This window comes from Anthonomus grandis, chromosome 1, assembly GCF_022605725.1.
Source record: "Anthonomus grandis grandis chromosome 1, icAntGran1.3, whole genome shotgun sequence".
Lineage (NCBI taxonomy): Eukaryota > Metazoa > Arthropoda > Insecta > Coleoptera > Curculionidae > Anthonomus > Anthonomus grandis.
This window is the reverse complement of record NC_065546.1, coordinates 55,543,226-55,563,737: the sequence shown is the minus strand read 5'-3', so window position 1 is coordinate 55,563,737 and position 20,512 is coordinate 55,543,226. Positions and strand designations below refer to the sequence as shown.

General features: G+C 34.1%; 1 protein-coding gene and 1 long non-coding RNA gene across 4 annotated transcripts in view; both read left to right on the top strand.

The window, feature by feature from the left end:
• LOC126749349 (uncharacterized) overlaps window positions 1-20,512 on the top strand; it is a 41,542-nt gene that overhangs the window by 14,962 nt on the left and 6,068 nt on the right. For 2 of the 3 annotated variants that reach the window (XM_050459117.1, XM_050459046.1), the window contains 5 exons: window positions 5,550-5,653; window positions 5,718-5,909; window positions 13,661-13,819; window positions 13,871-14,070; window positions 14,124-14,213. In XM_050459117.1, coding sequence (XP_050315074.1) covers window positions 5,550-5,653; window positions 5,718-5,909; window positions 13,661-13,819; window positions 13,871-14,070; window positions 14,124-14,213 — 745 coding nt within the window. The remainder of the gene's footprint in view (window positions 1-5,549; window positions 5,654-5,717; window positions 5,910-13,660; window positions 13,820-13,870; window positions 14,071-14,123; window positions 14,214-20,512) is intronic. The other variant, XR_007665090.1, reaches the window with a different exon arrangement.
• Window positions 15,199-20,079, top strand: LOC126749583 (uncharacterized). The gene is made up of 2 exons (XR_007665178.1): window positions 15,199-19,431; window positions 19,490-20,079. It is a non-coding gene; the product is annotated as an uncharacterized LOC126749583 (long non-coding RNA).

Sequence of the window (20,512 nt, the reverse complement as noted above, 5' to 3'; positions counted from 1 at the left end):
CATGGCCCCTTTTTTATTTCTTACTTCTGCATGTTGAACATCTGAACATGTTTCTAGTGTCCAATTTTTCCAAATTTCGAATAAATGCTTATCTTCCACTGGACCATCCCAAGAATGTTGGTTTAAGGAGTTCCTGAATGTAGTTAGGTTTTCTTGGGCAATCCTGCTCTCAAAATTTTTCAAGGCAAGCAGAGACTTCTTTCTTGTAGCGTTTGAAGCCATAGCAGCTACAGGGATGTCATTTGAATCGTCATTTTTAGCAGAAATTTTGGTAAAATGTACATTGTCAACATTAAAGGGGTATAAACCTGAAGATTTAAAACCATTTTGAATGGTTTCTGGTTTAATGTGTTCCAGGGCCTTTTTAAACACACCTCCAAAGGGCATCTTCTGAAGCCTATTGCCAAAGTTCTCCATCCTCCAATTTTGTACCTCATTTTTGTAGGCTAATTTAAGGGGCCTAAATACTGCAATGTCCATAGGCTAAAGGATGTGTGTAGAATTGGGATATAAAGCTATCAACTCAATGCCATTATCACTGCAGAATGTTGATAAATGGCGAGTTAAGTGGAACACATGGCCATCTACAAAAAAGAGAACAGGTTTTTGAATCCCCTGTTTTATGAGCCATGGATTGAATATATTGGTGATATATTCATAAAAAGTGCTTGAACACATCCACCCATTTTCGGATGTACCCAATGCCCAATCTTTAGGCACACTTGAAGCTATGGCAGATGAAATTCGCTCATAGGCCAAAACTATCATCGGCGGTGCAATATTACCAGCTGCATTAGCTGTTACCAGTACAGTTAAGTTTTCTTTATCATCTCCTGCTGCATGATAAATGTTTTTGTCTCCTTTTTTTGCTAACACTTTTCCTTCTTTGAGTGAGAGGTAAAACGCGTTTTCGTCAGCATTGAATACCCTTTTGGGGTTATCAGTTACTTGATAGAGATCATGGGACGTTAGATACTCCTTTATTTCCTGAAACCATCTACGAATTTGTCCTGAAGTTACAGTTTCTCTGGATGTTGTCAAATTCTGTGATATTCGTTGTGAAATTTCCGGATGTCTCCTCAAAAATAGCAGAAACCATTTGTCGCTAGGACAATAATTATTGTTAGTAAACGATTTTGCCCGTTCTGAATGATTTTTTGAACTGAATCTAAAAGCTGCATTTTTGAAACGGGAAAATGTCTTTCAGATAGTTCAATAATCCATTTAACCAATAGGGATTCCTCATGCTTGCTAAGTATTGTTGAGGGCCCCATGGTACAAACAACTTCAGACTTTCCTTGCATCTTATGAAGTAGGGTTGTCCGTGGAGCATGGTGGTTTCGAGCAGCCACTGCAACTGGTACACCATTTCTTACTTCCGCCAGTACATCTGTCATTTGGTCAGAGGTATAATTTCTTCTAGGCGACATTTCTAAAAAAGCAGAAGGACTTAAATATATTTAGTTTTGGCTCATCCAAATATTGTCATCATTAAACCAGTAATTGACACTTGTGTCAATTACTGGTTTCCCTACTTTGTTTGCAAAAAATGAAATATTGGCAACATTGTCTTGATACGTATTTCACACTCAAAATGTGATTGGTCAAAAGTATTAAAAACCAATAGTTGACAGTGGAAGGAATAGTCCTTGAAACCAGTTATTGACACCTCCATTTTCTTGTAAACAAATAAATATGGGGAGATTTTTTAATTAATTTTATCTACTTTTAACTTTTTAAACAAAAATAAACCACAGAAAATAACAATACATACTAATGCTAAATTTTTAAAATGGGTCACAAAAATGTAATTACTTTATTTTTTACACTAAGGAGCACAAAAAACGGGTTTACAACATGAACTGACCTGACAAAATGACTGACCAGAAAATTCTGGAAATATGTTCAGGGTTACCAGATTTACAGAGGATTGCATAGGTTTCACATTTAATATGAAATTCAAATGCGTTTTCTTATTTTAGGGAAAATTGTAGAATGGTGTCAATGATTGGTGAAATGTCAATAACTGGTTTTACTGCATTTTTGTCCAATTTAGCTGGCTATTCAAATAATGTTTTTCACGTCTTGAATAGTGGCTGATTTTTGTAGGAAATGATTGTATGTGTTCCTTTACACAATTCCGAATTTCTTCTGAGAAATTATTAGCACTTGTCATTTTTCCGCGTAAGTCATTCGGTGACTTGCCTTGTGAGGATAAGGTGTTAATTCTCCTGATGCGTTGTACGTGATAGCATATAAATTCATAAATGCTTTAACACAAATCTCTACTTTGGAACTTCCTTTAAATGAGTAGTACTTCAAACTTTTTGATTTGGGTTTATTTTTGTCACCTGGTCGAGGACGCCGCTGCTTTACTTCCATCATATCCACAAGACCCTGTAGAAAAATGTCTTGTTCGTTTTTAGAGCTTAAAGTATAAAATCGTTGAAAAATCGCCAATCTATCTGCATCAGAGAACTTTTCAGAGCATTTCATTCTTCAACTAAATAATGAAATTAACCGATGTGCCAAAAATACTATAAAAGAACCTACCTGCAAAGGACTCCATTATTAATTTTTTTCTCACAAACGTCTCTTCCTTTACTGTTTTTATAAGACTTTCCTTCCAATCTTGCCTTTTTCTGTATGTTGCGAGCATAATTAGAAGGCTCTGCTTTTCGTCTTTTATTAGGTGTTAATTCAGAATTGTCATCTATGTCAAATTAAACTAAAACCACGTGCAACTGTCCCCGAAGCAATCAACAGATTAACTGAAGTCGAATTTTTGCGGATGACGTAATGTTGACCCCACCATTTGAAACACTAACATTTCGCATAAACGGCACATGTCACCTACGTGTGCCTTTTATGCATAACGCTAGCATTATTACCCGACATTTCTAAGACATGCGGACTTGTGCCCCTTATGTATAATCCGTTGCGTTTACCATAGGAGAACACATTTTAGGTATAATGGCAATTTGTGAAAATATTGACTTGTGCCCTTTCTGCTTACACCATTCATGTTTTTGTAAATTTTTGTTTTAAAATATTTAAATTTAAATTTTTTTACTATTTTTGTAAGTTCTTTTCTATATTCTTTATATGTATTACACATTATAATTACACATTGTTTTTTTAAATGGTCCCCTTTTCTTATAGAATTTAGGACACCATTCGTTATCCACGGTTTAAGTCTGACTTTTTTATTTAAAATTTTTTTGTATTTGGTACATATGCTAATATAACTTTTAATTTTGCCAATAAATTCATTTGTGCAAGTTTCAACATCACTAATCTTAATTACATCATCCCAGCTTGTTTCTGACAACATATTAATTTAACTGATTAATATTTAATATTTGAATTGATTTACTTTGCTTTTTATTTTGCATAATATTGATATTGTTGTTGTATTCCAATGCTATGCCTAAGAAAATGGAATAGTGATCCGTCAGGTCATCAGCCAAAACCACTAAAATAATTTTATCATAAATTTGAGTATTGCACTTTATAAAAATATGATCAATGCAAGTAGCCGAGCCACCCTGAACCCTTGTTGGTTTATTAATTAAGCTCATGAGACCAAGACTAAGAGGTTACGTAGTTATTAACAATAAGTGAACTACAAGTATTGTCAATAATAGTGATAACCTAGTGCAGGTTTATCACACTCTCTAAACTCTTTAAATATTTGACTAATTACATAAAAACGTTCCCGGTCGTCATTGGTTGGTGTGAAGTTGGTGTGAAGTTAACCTAGAATTATAGACATAAGTAAATTGTTAGTTTTTTAAGAAATGAAATAAGTGAGTGTAATAAAATCAGTGAAAGTAGCAAGTGTAAATAAAGTAGAGTTCGTTAAGAGTGGTTAGAGACAGTTTATAGAGACTGCATAGAGACAGCGGAAAAAGTGGTAATTTAAGTCTACCCAGTTACTGTTATTCCAAGTTCCTGTGACTACTAATAGATGTACATATTTAGAAAATAAATGTGTTTCATTTATTCTATTACAATTGGTTCTTCAAGGGAAGAATTATACAGTGCACCGCTTCTTCATAGACACAATTATACAATTGTGTCACCCTTGTGTTTGGGGAAGAGGCCACGGAGCAAATCTCCCCCGATCATTATGAGTTTCAGACATTATGATCACATCAAGCACTTTAAGTTGAATTTTCTAAAAAAAATACAAAATTAGTACAGATTCCCATTATATTTAGATGAATTAGAGATATCTGGTCAAAACCAGACACATCTGACAAATTATTACATTCTATCGTTTTACATGCCTTATAAGTATCCAAGGGATCATTAAACACAGCGAATATTATAACAAAAACCAATCAACAGTAAACTGAAATTATGTTCTTATTAGATCACTCAAGATCACATTCACTATTTATTAATATAACGCGTTCCTGATCTGTTTTTGTAGCAAAAATATTTCCATCCATACAATACACCGATTTAAATTTATTTGCCTTGCAAGCATCCCTAGCCTTTTTGAAAAGATTTCTTCTTTGCTCAATCAAATCATTGTTCAGGTATATTTTGCCATTTTTACCCTCGAAACCGCATTTTTCCTGAGTTAGTCCTTTCAGCAAATTTTGATCTTATTCATTATTTCTTGTCATAACTTCTTAGTTTCACCATGATAGATCCATTCTCTGATTTTCCAATTCTAAAAGTTTCTTCCAGATCACCTTCATTTAGTGGTATTTCCATTGCTCTGCAAATACGACCAACAATGTTGCTAGCATCCAATTTAGTTTGTTTGGGGACCCCCATTACCACAATGTTCTTGCGCCTCTCCTTCTGCTCAAAATTGGCTATTCTAGACTCCAGATCCCGATATTTACTTTTAAGGACGATATGTCACCAATATATCACCAACAAAGGCCTCCAAAGTGATTTTTTGTTGTTCAAATACATCTGACATGTATTGAACGGACGCTTTAAGTCCATTTAATTCTTTGCTCGTGGATGCCTTAAATGGTTCCATGAGTTTATTAAATGTGTCCTGTATCATAGATTTGACCTTGTTTATGTCCATCTCGTCTACAATTATGGTTCTTTGTAGATATAACCTCACTTTCCTGTGAATCCAAACAACAAAATACTTTTTCGTTTTTATCCACGACTTTTGCTTGACAAGTTGGATGAAAACCAGATTCCACTTTACACAGTCCAATATAGTTATGGCCTTTTTTTGCACTTTTTTTCAGCTAAATTATTTGAACCATGTGTAGCTAAATAATTACATAATGTACTTGCCATTATGTAAATAAAAACCATGTTTAATTAGTAATACAAACTAGAAAAGGATTTTTAATCCTGGATTCTTTGTAAATAGGCCTAGAGGTTGAAATGACCGAAGTTTAAAAATAATTATTTTTCCACAAACATTGAGTTCCTTGCCTGTAATAAACCCTTTTATTTTCCATCTAAGATTAATTACAAAATCCAAATTTACATTAAAAATTTATCAAACGTTTCAACTTTATTTAATCAACTTCAGGGCTGAAGTTTTGACATTTTTGTTGCAGCGATTCCCTCGGGGTGGACCTAGAAGATTACGCCGGCAAACACCGTGACACTCTCGGTCGTTTCTTGGTCGACATGCGTCTGGCTCAAGAGATCCTCGACGAATGTAATCGAAAGTGGGCGCAATTTATCGACGTTTAAAAATCGTTTTTCTTTTTTTTTATATATAGACGAGGATAATCCGGAATTGGGCGAGTTCTTGGACGATCTGGATCGGTTGGAGGAGCACCACGCAGACAATCAAAACGAATACTTGTTCGGCTACGACGCGAAAGATGAGGTGCGAGTATGTCGATTTACAAGGAAAGACGGCACCTGCTATAAAGGGAAAAATTGCAAGTTGGAACACGTTATTCTCAAAGGTAGCGCATATAATTTTATTTCATTAGAGCCTTTTGGGTATATAGATTAAGTGTTCCTTTGTAAGGGAAATTGGATTTTAAATGAAAGCAAGAGTGTACTGAATATTGATTTGTGTAAAAAAATGTTTTTGTTCAATCTCATTGCCTGAGGCTCTATAAGGTTTAATCTTAAAACATTGACAGACTAGAAGGAGTAAACACTCAGTGAAATCAACACGTGCACAGGGGTAAGGGAGGTGTTTTGTTCACAAACATGTTCATCTGTTGTCAAGTTTACACACATTTTCAAAAAAGGAGATTTTTGTCTATAAATTGGGTACTAAATTAGAGATCCGTATTCTATTTTTGAGCGTATGTAAGAGAAGAAAAGTAGGTATTAAATAAAACCGAACAATTTGGCAGAGTCAGAAACTATTTTTGCTACACGCTTGGTGAAACTTAATTTCGCATAATAAGTAATTCCCAGATCAATCGCCTCATCCACTCTGGCTAATACAACATTATTTGCTCCATAGTCAAAATTGATTGGCAACAGTTTTCTAGAAAATGAGAGAATAGATCATTTATTCACATTTAAAAATAGTCTATTGACATGACACCAATTCTCTACTTTTTTAAGATTTACCTGAAAGAATTCGCAATCGTCTTCAGTATCTATTTTTGTGAACAATTTAGCGAGATCGTTTATAAACAATAAAAAGAGAAGCGGGCCCAAATTAGATCCTTGCGCAACTCCCGAGCACACTTCATATATAGGAGACTTAAATTCATATTCAACAAATTGTTTACGACCTCGTAAGTAAGATTTTATTAAAGCAACTAAAAACTTCCTTGGAAAAACCAAAAAATGTTAGCTTATGAAGAAGTATTAAGTGGTCAATTTGGTCAAAAGTTTTGCAGAAATCAAGGTAGATTACATCAACCGGACCTCTATTATCCAAATGCTGACACAAATAATCATTTAGGCAAGCCAGGTTTACTGTACAGGAGAGATTTTTGACGAAACTCAATTGATAATTGACATGGGCATTTATTCTATTATAAACAACTATTTCTAAAAGTTCGGAGAAATTACATAAGGTCGATATAGCTCTGTAATTTTGAATGTCGTTCTTCGGTCTCTTTTTGAGTAGCGGGGATATTCTTGCAGTCTTCCATTTATACGCAATAGGCCCTGACAAAACGTGAATACAATCTTTAACGACAATACTTGGTACTCCGCATCGGTACCGGAGGTCAACTTACTTTTCAGTTTATTAGAGGCGATGACAATTTCATCTTCCGAAAAATTATAAGAGCAATTTACAGAGTTGTTAATAGTCCGGCTCGATTCAATACCAACATTAATACTAGATGGGTCCGACTCAATATATACGCTTTGAAAGAATGTTCCAAATACAACAACGATTTGCTGTGGATCTTTTATTGTACGATCCTGAAATAGCATTACCCCGGGAATACGTGAAATTCCTTTCTTATTCTGCACATAGTTCCAAAAATCGGAGGAATCTACATTAATTCGATTTTCGGGTGTTCTTTAATATTGCTTCGAACTATTTTAAACTGATTTTCATAATAATGAGTTCTATATTTCTTGAGTTTTTTCCGAATTAAATGTATTAGTTTGAAACTTTCTATGATATCAGAATTAAACCAGACTGGAAATTTATATTTTTTAACGATTTTAAGTGGAACTGCTGTATGAAATATTTCATTAAGTGTACTGCAAAAGCTGTCGCAAGATACATTAGGATCCAAAGAAACAAACACCTCCTGCCAGTCAGCAGCTTCAATTAAGCTATGTAACATGGGATAATTAGCACGTCTAAAATTGAAACAACTCTGTTCCAGTAAATTGAAATTGGGTGAAATTATTAGTCTGAGGTAATTTACTCTGAAAATTCATAATTAATGAATAATGATAAGAATCACATTCAACGAAAGAAAAACTACTCAAATGAACTTCACACTCAGACAAATTGGTTATCACTAAGTCCAGAATTCTTCCATTGATGTTAAGGACGTTATTAGATTGTACGAATTCCAATATATTCATAAATGCCAAAGTTGATCTCACAATAGAGTCATCCTGGGGACTAAGAAAATTGGGGATATTAAAATCACCCATTATAATTGTTTTCTTGTCACACAAATATTGCATTGTTTCAAAGTAATCGTACACCATATCATAAACCCATTTGCCACTAGCAGGGGGTATATAGACAATAAATACAAGGCACGTAAAATGGTCAAAGAACAATTGCGCAAAGAACAAATTAAATTAGTATATAAAATATTAAACTGTTAACAAAGAACTAATGTAGATATTATAAAAGTACATAACTATAATACTAGAGCTCACTTTAATATTTACCAAGGCACAGTGAGAACTAATGCAGGTCTAAGAAATCCTTTATATCAGGCTTGCTAAGTATATTAAGAGGTTTCAAAAATTTGTACACGAAATTAAGCTTTGTTTAGAAATAAGTGGGTAAGGTAATTTGTTATTGTAATTCTTATGTTTAAGGCACTGTAATATAGGTTAAGGTTCTTAAGACCAGTGATGGGCAAAGTACGGCCCGCCAAGGATCCATGGACATCGATAGTATATGGCCCGCTACAATTACACTTTAAAGGTCGAAAATAAATTTTACTTAATAAAATAATAAATGTATAGCCTATAGGTAATAATAAGTTATCGGTCAACTATAACTAGAACTATATAGTATAGCTGTGTAGTTGTTAAGGTGTTGCGTGATAAGGGGCGCAAATTGTGGTGAAATGTGAAAAGTGAACTCAGACGCTCTTCTTGTTTGTTCGTGTAACTCTTTACATTCATAATTTTTTTGGAAAAATAAGCACCCTCTTTAAGATAGAGATGGGTTGCTAAATAGCAGCCTGCTATTTTTTAACTGCTATTTGATTTCTAATAATGTTAGCTGCTACGGCTTTAAAAAATAGCTGCTATTTTTGTAGCAACTAAAATTGCATACCGAGCGGCTATTGACGCGAGTGTCACGATAGCTGGGAAATGGAATAGCAATAGCACGATACGACTGCGACTGGCGGGACTGGTCGACTGCGACGCGAAGTGCGATTCGATGAGTGTAACAGAAACGGGAAACGGAGTATTCGGGATTCGGACATTGAAAATGTATTATGATTATGAAAGTAGCGGATAGAGATGGGTTATGGCGTGACTGGAAATACGGAAATATTTTTATATTTTGTTTCCGTCTAATATTTTTATTGTCATCCATTAAACTTAATATTAAATAAAACTACTAATTGGAAGAAAAAATATTTAATTTCAAAAAACAAAATTACATTCTTAATAAAAAGCTGTTTCGAAAAAATCATATATTCTATGGAATAGAAATAACTTGTTTATTATTAATTTATAAATATTTATTAAAGAAAAACTTGAAACTTAGCTATTCAACAAGAGTATATAAAACTGTAACATATAGTAAGTATAACAGTCAGGAAAAAAAAGTGAAAAATAGAAAAAAAATCTAAAAAAGTCTGAAATAATAAACGTAATAAAAACTCAAAGTAACTTTTGATTAACATTTAAAAACATATTTTTTTTTACTTTCTCTTACTTAATGCGACTTCTCCGCTCCGAAATAATAAGATCAGTCTTTGAAAACATGCGTTCACATGCAACTGAAGTTGAAACTGTTCCAAACTTGCATCAGACGACATGGCTTAAATTTGGAAAAACCGTACCATTGTTAGCCCACCACTTCTAAGGATCCTCTCTAATTTCTTCCTCCAAGTAACGGTTTACTTCAACTATAGCACGTGCTTGCGGACTTTGATTGACTTTAGGATGAGATGACACCGACTTATTAAACTGCTTCCAAAGGTCAAATAGTGGCTTTTCTGACGTCGCATTACTGGCACCAACCTCTAAACCTGCTTCTCCAGTCGTTTCGCACTTTGCTCTTATATTTTGAGCTACTAAACCAGTAACATAATCCTTCGCCTTATCTGAAACGACAGGATTACTAAAACCAATATTCTTAAACCTTGGATCCAGAAATGTTGACACAATTAGGGTCTTACTGGACTCTAAATCTTCAAGCCGCGATGTTATGTTTTGTATAAGATTTTTTATAAAATTTTGGCTAACTTTTGGCTTTTTATAAAATTATCGCTATTCAACATCTCAATACAAACATTTTTCAACCCATTTGTCATGATTATAACTAAAGATAATGTGGCGTATTTTTCCCCAGACATTAACTCAGTTACATCAAAAAATGGTTTTAATATAATTACTAATTCCTTCATAAATGTCCACTCCTCTGTGGGAATGACTGGCAGAGAAACTGAATCCATTAATGCTAGAGTTGTTCGTATTGCTTCTTCTAACTCCACAAATCTTTCTAGCATTAGATATGTGGAGTTCCATCTTGATGCTACGTCCTTTTTGAGCTTTTTTGGTTCTTTGCCTTGTTGTCGTTGAACATTATCGAATTTATGTTTGGCGTTTGCACTTTGCTTAAAATGTGTCACAATTTTACTAATTTTGCTTAAGGTACCTTCCTGAATTAACTTTAGAGCATCGGCTACTATTAAATTTAAGGTATGTGCATAGCAACCAAAATGCCTCCATTTTAAGTCCACAGTAATCGCTTTCTTTATATTTGCAGCGTTATCTGAAATGCACAGCAAGATGGATTTTTCAGGTATATTCCAAGAAGAAACAACATTTAAAGGATTATCTGCTAAATTCCTACTGCTGTGCCCTCCCTCATACCCAACGCAATCCAAAAGAACAGATTTGACATTAAATTCAGGATCTATGAAATGTCCTGTAATTGCCATTACACTATCTGTATTTCGAGATGTCCAGCAGTCTGTTGTAATTGTCATAGATGTGACTTCTCTTTTAAAACATCCGAAACTTTGTTCTGCACTTCTTCAAATCGTCCTGGAAGAAGAGCATTACTTAAAGTTTTTCTAGTAGGCAATTTATACCTAGGGTTTAGAGCTGAAATAAATGCTTTAAAACCGGAGTCTTTAACCACGGAAAATGGCTGAAAATCTTTTATAACAAGATTCAATAGAAGCTCGTCCAAATTTTTTTGTTGGGACATTGTAATTCTCTTATGAGTATATTCAGGCATTAACTGTTGCTGCATCTTTTTAGCTTCAGATCGAGCCGACGGAATTATATTTGATGAACTTCCTTTAGAAGTCGATGGCGAGGTCGATGGCAACACACTTGTATTAGAACTGCAGGGTTCACTAACAGTAGAAGTACCACCGTTTTGGGTAGCTGTTCAGTATTTGCTTCTCTAGTATTTTGAACACGTTCAAATTGATGCAGTCTTACAGAAGGATGTTTTCTGCTAAGATGTGCTTTAAGGTTCGTTACAGACGTTTTATATGAAAAAACTGACTTACATATATTACACTTGGCTTTGCTTTTATCTTCATCTGAGACTGATAAGAAGTTCCAAATATCTGATTTCTTATTCATGTTGTTAGTTGAATAACAGAACCTAAATAAATATACAAATAAATAACAACTTCAAAATATATTCAATGCAATTTACCTTTTTAAATTCTAATTTTCGACAAGCAAAAACAGGCAACAAGGCAAACAAGCAAACACAGCACACTAACTTTGAATTAATATTTTGAAATATTTCACACCTTTTTATGTCTTTTATCTTACTATGTCTTTAATGTCTTTTATCTTACTATGATACTACGTTATATATGCTACTTTTTCCACAATAACTAACACATAGGACTGGATGTGGCCAATCGCCCACCAAAAAAGGCAAATAACCCGCATTGGTTTATCGACGGTGAATCCCAGGCGCCCGCCAATCGTATAATATAGAGACAGAAAAACAATAACAAATCGAGAATAAAGCCCTGTATGTGAATCCCAGGCGTTCGCGCCTGCTACCAATCACAGTATTTTGTTTCATACCTCTCCTTGAAGACTTGAAGAGTTTCAGGACTTCTAGGGATCACTACCACCTGCCATCTATGCTGTTCTAACAATTTTGTTGTATTATTTACGGTGAAATTTCGATAATTAACATTTGAGAGTTTGAGTTGTAATTTATTAAACAAAAAGTAAAGACAACGAGCACCTACACTAAAAGTTTCAACAAAATATTGCTTAAAACAAAAAAACACCGAATGACAAAAATATTCAAAATGAAAATTCAAAGTTTAGCTAATAAATTTAAAAAAAAGCAAATATTCTTTATAAAGTTATTTGTCATTGTCTCCAACGCTACTCGCTACTTATAAAGTAACACTGTATATAGTAACTGCTATTTAAATAGCAGCTTTAATTAACTGCTATTTTTGTGTAGCAGTAGCAAAAGCAACTGCTATTCAAAAATAGCTGGGTCGACCCATCTCTACTTTAAGATAATGGAGTATAAAAAAGAAAAGCCGATTCCGATGTGCTTGGTGAATGACCCAGAAAAAAAGATAAATGCGGAAATCTTATTGAAAACATTATTCTGCTATATGCTCAATTATGTTTACAAAGCAAAACATTGCTCGAAAGGTTTCTACACTGGCTGAGTGGCTATGGCTTATAAAATAGCTAAATGTAACAACCACAGCAAAATTTTATGTTCAGAAACAGCTTATCGCAAAAAACAGTAACAACGCGAATTGATGCCATTGCATCTAATTTGTCGACTCAATTTAAGCAACGTATAAAAAAAGTTTAAATATTTTTTCGTGACGACAAATGAAAGTACGGATAGAAGTGCCACTGCACATTTAATAGTCTTCATTAGACGCGTTGATCACGAATTTCTGATTGGAGTCGACGCAGATGGTTTTTACCTTCTTTACCACACAAGGAAAAAACCAATTTATACGTGTAGTGCGGCGAAGAATGATTTAACTCACTTTTCGCCTTTAAAATCCGCCTTTAAAATCCATCACCTGTGAGTGAGAACAAATTAAACGAACTCATTCAGACGTTTTTCTTCACACAAAAAATTTGAAACTAAGTTTCAAGATTTTAAGAATTGAATGCAATCATCCCTAGATATTTTCTTGATGCCGTTTAATGTAGACCCGCAAAATGTATCTCCAGAATTGCACTTCGAAATTATTGAAATGCAGTGTAGAACCTGCTTTCGAGAATATTATGGAAAAATCGAAAAACAATTTTATATGTCTCACACGTCTACCATGGCATGGTCTTCGAATAAAAGTCAAAATAAATATTATTTAAGGTAAAAGGTAATTTGTAACGTTTGTGGGTTATACTATAATATTTTGGTTCAAATCTTTAACACAAAATGCATTTTTTTTATAATTCTGGCCCTCCTCTAGAATTCCTTAAACTTTGTGGCCCCCCTATTAAAAAACTTTGCTCACCACTGGTTTAGAGAATATGTTTATTTCAGTTTAACAATATTTACAATATTTGCTTTCCTTTGATACACATCTTGGATGATGTTCCGCTAATTGTTCGACACCGAATGTATTTTCAACACGATGGAGCCCCGTCTCATTTTAGTCGCGGAGTGCGTAATTTCTTAGACAATCGTTTTCCTGATCGTTGCATTGGCAGAGGAGGACCTCAAGTTTGGCCACTGAGGTCACCAAACTTAAATCCACTGGATTATTGCCTCGGGGGGCTGGATAAAAGGCTTAGTGTACGAAACACCAGACGTTTAAACTGAACCACTTTGTATATATACTTTAAAAACTATTAACTTAAAAGCCTAAAACACTTTTTGTTCCAGATGGTTATACTACAGACAAACTGGCAGTATTTTATACCCCGATAAACGACTTGATTCTCCCCGTAAAAGGAGACTTAATACAAGTTTTACCCACCGCATATCTCGACCCGTGCACTTATTTGGTACAACTAGTGAGAAATCCCATTAAAGTTTGCGACGGTAATAACAATAATATTCAGTTTGGCCCTTCAAAAAACTCTGGATTTTTAGCGAGCAACATGATAATGGATAAAGAAATGGGGACGCTAATACGCGCGATGAACCACCCGAAACTGATAATGAAATATGAACTGTTTAAAATTTTACCGGCAATGGGCGAGTTTATTTTGGCATTTCAGCCCTCTACGAACCAATGGGTCAGGGCGATGGTGCGGATGTTGAACGTTAACGGCGACGAATCTTTATTAGAGGTAAACCGAAAGATTTAAAAAAAAAGTTTTGTGGTCAAAAATTCAGTTTTTAGGTGTATTCAGTGGATTTTGGTGATGAATTTCAGGTGACTAAAAAAGATATACGACAGATGCCGGAGCAATTTATACATCTTCCTTGTCAGGTAAATTCTATCTTGATACACTACTAATCACTAGAGTATACAGTACAAACAGCTTTTGTGAACGTTGGAAAAGGTCAATTTAATGACGAAAGTTTGATATTCATAGCAGTGGCGGCTGCTCATTAGGTTGGCAGGTTTGCGCAACCCCCAAAAAAAAAAGAATTAAAAAAACGAAACATATTTTTATTTATATTATAGCATCTTTTGTAAATTGCAATCAAGTATTAATTTAAAACTTTACCAAAACACCCTTAAAAAAACAATCATTTCCTATACTACATCGCGTCGCATTGAGATCGCTGACGGACAGTCGGCGGTGTGCACACAAACTGCAAACCACTCGATTATATTACGGCGTATTATAAAGTTGCCTACGTCGGAGGAGGCGGCTATATAGTTTCTCATAAGGTGCGTGTGGTTGCAAGAATAGTGCAAACCTTGTTTATTTTACCGACAAATTTAATAAAATCCGATCATTGATTCAGTTTATGGCGCGGGACGTTGTTGTGTTTTTATGTGTTGAATTAATTTACTGTTTTGTAAACATGATTTATATAAATAAATTTTAATTTAAAGCTTTAGTGGTAAAAATGAATTCGGTGCAAAGTTTAATTGCAGAGCCGTTCTGTAGCCGATCATTAAATGATAAGGCTGAGATAAAAAGACTTGGCAGGCCTTCTCCGCCTTTAAAAATAGAACAATCTGTGTCTAGCAAAAAAAGGACTTTTATGAGAACGTTTAATCCTGACTTGTACAATAAACATACGTGGCTTTGTGGATGTCCAATAAAAAATGCTTTGTTTTTTTTTTTCTTGTTTATTGTTTGGAGGCGAAGTTTCTTGGACAAAAGTAGGTTTTACTGATCTTAATCACTCAGGGGACCGCATTAAAAAACATTTATCATCATATGAAGAATGTTGTACAATATTCACTTTTTGGAAGTGTCAATGTAGCGACCCAATTAAGTGGTGCATATCGTCGAAATATTGACCTGCATAACGAACAGGTAAAACAAAATTGATATATTTTCAACATTATTATTAATTGTGTACGTTTTTGTGGAGCTTTCGAACTCGCGTTAAGAGGACATGATGAGTGTATGTCATCTTCTAATCCTGGGGTTTTCCGAGGCTTGATTGATTTTAGTGCTGAATTAGACGGTGCTCTAAAACAACATTTACAAAAAGCATCAGTATTTAAAGGTACATCGAAGACAATCCAAAATGAGATTTTGCAAACAATGTTTAATGTATGTCAAGAAGAAATTTGTAAGGAAATAAAACAAGCAGATTTTTTGTCCATAATAGCCGATGAAACTAGTGACGTATCAAAATATATTTCAAATGGCAATTGTCTCTCAGTACATCGTAAACGGTAAGCCAGTTGAACGTTTTTGGGATTTTTTGGTGCCTTGTGATCATGACGCCAAAACTTTATCTTCGGTTATTCTGGCAGAGCTTGACAAACATGTTAAAGATAACAAAACCAAACTCATTGCACAAACATACGATGGTGCATCATTTTAAGCGGGTCGTCTAACGGGGTGCAAGCAATAATTAAAAAATCTTATGAACATGCTGCGTACGTGCATTGCTATGCACATCAACTTAATTTAATAATGTTAAATGCTGCTTCTGCAAACAAAAACGTTCGAATTTTCTTTGCCAATTTACAAGGAATTTGTTCATTTTTTCCAATAGTCCTCAGAGATCGTTAGTACTGGACCAGATTGTGAAAAAACGCTTACCACGCTCAGCCCCGACCAGGTGGAATTTTAATTCTAGAGTCGTTTGTACTGTATTTGAATACAAAGATGGCATTTTAGAGACAATGAAACAAATTTTAAATGAAAGCAGAAATATTAGCACCACAAACCAGGCATCAGGGTATGTGAAAATTCTTCAAAGTAGAAATTTTGTTTTTTGGCTCAATCTATTTTAGAAGATAATGCCTCATGTGGATATTTTATTTAGTAAATTTCAATCGAGGCAAATTGACGCTGCTCTTGCAAATACCTACATATTATCTTTTGAAAATAAATTAATAGAAATTAGAAATAATATCACGGACGCTATTGAGCCATCTCCATCGGAGCCATCCAGGTCCAAACGACGTAGGCTAGGCTGGATGACTACAGAATTTTGTCGAGAAGCAAAAGAAGTATGTGACATTATTATTTGTCAAAATAAAGAAAGGAGCGATTCAGTTTTACCGGACACTTAGTCGCCGCTAGTCTTTTTTTTTCGGAGCAGTATAACCAATAAAGTATTAATTTTCCTGAAATAAAATTTAAAGAAACAATAAAGTGTCACCCATTTTTTATAGAACAAAAGCTCCGAACAGAACTAAAAGTTATTTATGAAACACAGGAATTTAGATCAATCTCGGGACTACTTGTGCTGTTTCACTATATTTCTCAGAATGGTGAGCTTAGTGAAACATTTAGTGAAACTATTAAGCTTTTAAAAAATTTAATTACTATTCCAATGGCTTCAGCTGAAGCAGAACGGTGTTTTTCTACTCTCAAAAGGATAAAAACATTTCTACGAAACATCATGAACCAAGAAAGACTTTCTGCTTTGGCAATGCTTTCCAAAGAAAGGGATCTTTTCGAAAGCATTCCTGATTTCAATCAAAGAGTAATTGATAAATTTGCCGAGTCTTTTATTTAATTATTGCATTATATCAAAAGTTCGAGTTTTTTTGCTTATTTTGGCCGTTTTGAAAGTGGGTATGAGACCGAAAAATGTTTTCGCCTCCGCCAAAGCGCCAGCGATAAACTTTTTAGTCTTTCATTCGCGATCACCGACGGCCCCCTACAATTGCAACCCCCAGATTTGTAAAGCACGACCCGCCACTGATTCATAGCATATCACAGGAGTGTTATATCTTTCGAACTTTTCATTATTTCAGAAATATGTCAGTTACCTTTATTCTTTATGCATTAAAATAATACATCTTAAACCAGATATATATTATACACAATGGAGCATAGCTCTGTGTGTATAAAAAGGGTATCTAATTACTTATATATATATATTTTTTTTACAATATAATAAATGTTAACAATCTATACCGGGTGTCTTAGGAAAGTGGTTTATAACTTTTTTATCTTTTTTATCCTTTTTCTCGTCAGAGAAATTGCTACGCCTCCAAAGGATTAGAGAAAGCCAGAGCAATTACTATTCTAGTGGGTCTCCCACTAAGAATAAAAATTTTATATGTATAGTTTGACGCAAGAAGAGGATCAAGCATAGGGCTGCCATTCCTCCCGATTTAGGCGGGAGTCTCCCGATTTCTTGTCAACCCTCCCGCCTTTTATTTTAAATTATAAATCTCCCGCAACCTCCCGCTTTCATAAAATTTTACGCCATTTAAATCGATACGTTAAATATATCGATACGTCTCTCACATTCCTCCATTTCTAAAAGATCGCCTCCTTGCGTAGACAGTTGAAAATACTTATGACATTGATATTGACATTATAAAAACCGGTGATTCCCATAGATGATCGTAGCAGCAGCGAGCTCGGTATTAGTTCTCATTAGTTTTTCGTTCGCCAGAAGTGAGAAAGTTAAGTGAGTTTTTTGAATTTCTTTACGAGATAGACTTTGCAAAATATGACTTTAAGCTCAAGTAGTAGTGAATCGGAAATAGACTGGCTTGGCCTTGATCAAAATGAAGAGATAGAGGACGGGGTAGAAGATTACGGCAATATATCCGATACCGAATCGCTGCCGGTAACAAGTAAAACATCGCAACAAATACGGAAGCATAAGCATACGATCGAGGAAAGCAAAAACACACATCAAGGAGTGAAAAAGAAAAAGTGGGATGTCAAATTTAACAAAGTTTGGAAAGAAAAATATGATTGGATTTTTGAAGGTAATTTAAATACTGAGGCACAATGTCGAGCGTGTCGTTGTCAATTTTCCATTCAACACGGCGGGGAAAACGACATTGTTAAACACTTGAGGACAGAAAAACACACTCAAAATGTTAATGCAACATCAAAAACTAAATCAGTAAATCGGTATTTTTCATCTATGGCTGACAAGGATTCTATAGCATTGGCTGAATGTGCTTTTGTTTTTCATGCGATAAAACATGGTCAAAGCTACGCCTCGGCAGATTGTGCTGGAAAACTATTTCCCCTGATATTCAAGGATTCCAAAACAGCTGAGAAATATTCATGCGGAAGAACAAAGGCGACTAAAATAGTCACCAAAATTTTAGGTCCGGAAAGTAAAAATATTATTAAGAAGGATTTAGCGAATGACAATCCTTTTTCCCTTGCAACAGATGCCTCAAATAAGGGAAAAAACCAAGACATTCCCATTGATTGTTAGGTATTTCCAAACCGAAAAAGGCGTTAGCACAAAACTTTTAAAATTTTATTCAAATTCATCAGAAAAGTCAGTGGATATTGCTAAATGCCTAATTGATGGTCTTGATGAGGCAGGATTATCAATTGAAAATGTCACTGCTTACTGCGCTGATAATGCGTCGGTTAATTTTGGAAAAAAACAGAGTGTTATGACAGAGCTACACAAACATAATAAAAATATTTTACCCTTTGGCTGTGTATGCCATATTATTCACAATGCCGGCAAGTATGGACAAAATGTTATAAGGTACGATATTGAAACTATTGTAATCAAATGTTACAATGAATTTAGCAGCAGCTCAAAAAAAATTACAGAGCTTAAAGATTTGTATGTCTTTTGTGAACAAGAATGGTCAGAGCTATTACGTTCTGTTCCTACACGTTGGCTCTCATTAATTCCGGCAGTCGAACGTTTACTAAAACATTTTGTTCCCATCAAATCATATTTTTTATCTCGAGAATCGTCACCTTTAATTCTAAGAATGTTTTTTGAAAACGAACTCGCTGAGGCTTATTTAGGTAAGTAGATGTTTTCGTTATCCTTTAATTATTTTACTTCAAACAAAAAACATTTTAGGGCTTATTTTAAACATAGGAACTGCCATGAATGCGGCAATTTCTAAATTGGAATCCGAAAGTGCCTTAGCAGTAGAATTGTTTGGAATCATGGATACTTTAAGACGATCCTTGGTGATAAAAAAGGGAACAGAAGTTTTATGGCTCAATAGCCCTTTCTCTAGTACGAAAATGTGATAATTTAGATATTGTAAATATTTTTAAGAAAGAAGCTGATTCGTTAATTGGGAGAATCGTAGAATATTTAGAAAAATGGTAGGTATATTATATGATCTCAGAAACAAGTTTCTTTTAAGTTATTTGATAATTTTAGGTATGACTTTACTGACAACAAATGTAAATACTTGAAAGCAATGGATTTGAGGAGTAATCCAAGATTGGAGGATTTTATGAAAATTTCAGAAGAATTTAGTATTGACATACATGTTGATTTATTGTTTGAAGAATTTGTGAACCTTTCATCTTTTTTAGAAAGTCTCCGAATTATTCTAAAATATGTTCTTGTGTTTTTTCTCTTCCCCACTCTAATGCCATGTGTAAAAGAATTTTTAGTTTAATGTTTATAGCGTGGAGAAAAGAAAGAAATTCTCTTTCTATAGAAACCTTAGAGTCAGAATTAATGATTAAGCATAACTTTACCGAAACTTGCCAAGAATTTGTAAAATTTTTAGAAAAAGATGGGAAAACATTCTTGATAAAGTAGGGACCAGCTTAAAATATTTTTAATTTAAGGATTTATTCGAGTTATTTTAAGGCGTAACTCTGGCATAATAATTGCCAAAAACGAGGCAAAATAATATATGTTTTTTTTTGTGTTAGGTATGTTTAATTTTTTTTGAAGTGTTTAATATATGTATCTTAATTATGTAATTAATAAGCTAAAGAATATATTTCTTAATGTTATGTTTAGTTTTTTTGTAGCGTTAAAATAAAATACATGTTGTTTTTGTTAACGAGGTCAAAGAAAATATTTTTATTTTTTCTTTGTTTAAAATTTTTAAAGTACACACATATGTTTATAATACCAGCTCTAAAACTAATTCATGGCTCCGAAAAAAAAATTGCCTGCGGCATGACTCGAAACTCGAACATGCCATGCTCCCGATTTCTACTTTTAAAAATATGGCAGCCCTAATCAGGCACCCTCTAAAATACTGGACAATGGCAAGCTTAGTATTTTCTCTCTAAATATTCAGTCTCTAAGACACAAAACTGACGATCTATATCTTTTGTTAGAAGAGCTTCATTTTCCTGATATCCACCAGACTGATAGTGATGAACCAGAGTGGCTCATCACTATAATTCAAAAGTGTATTTTTTTACCAATAATGTAATA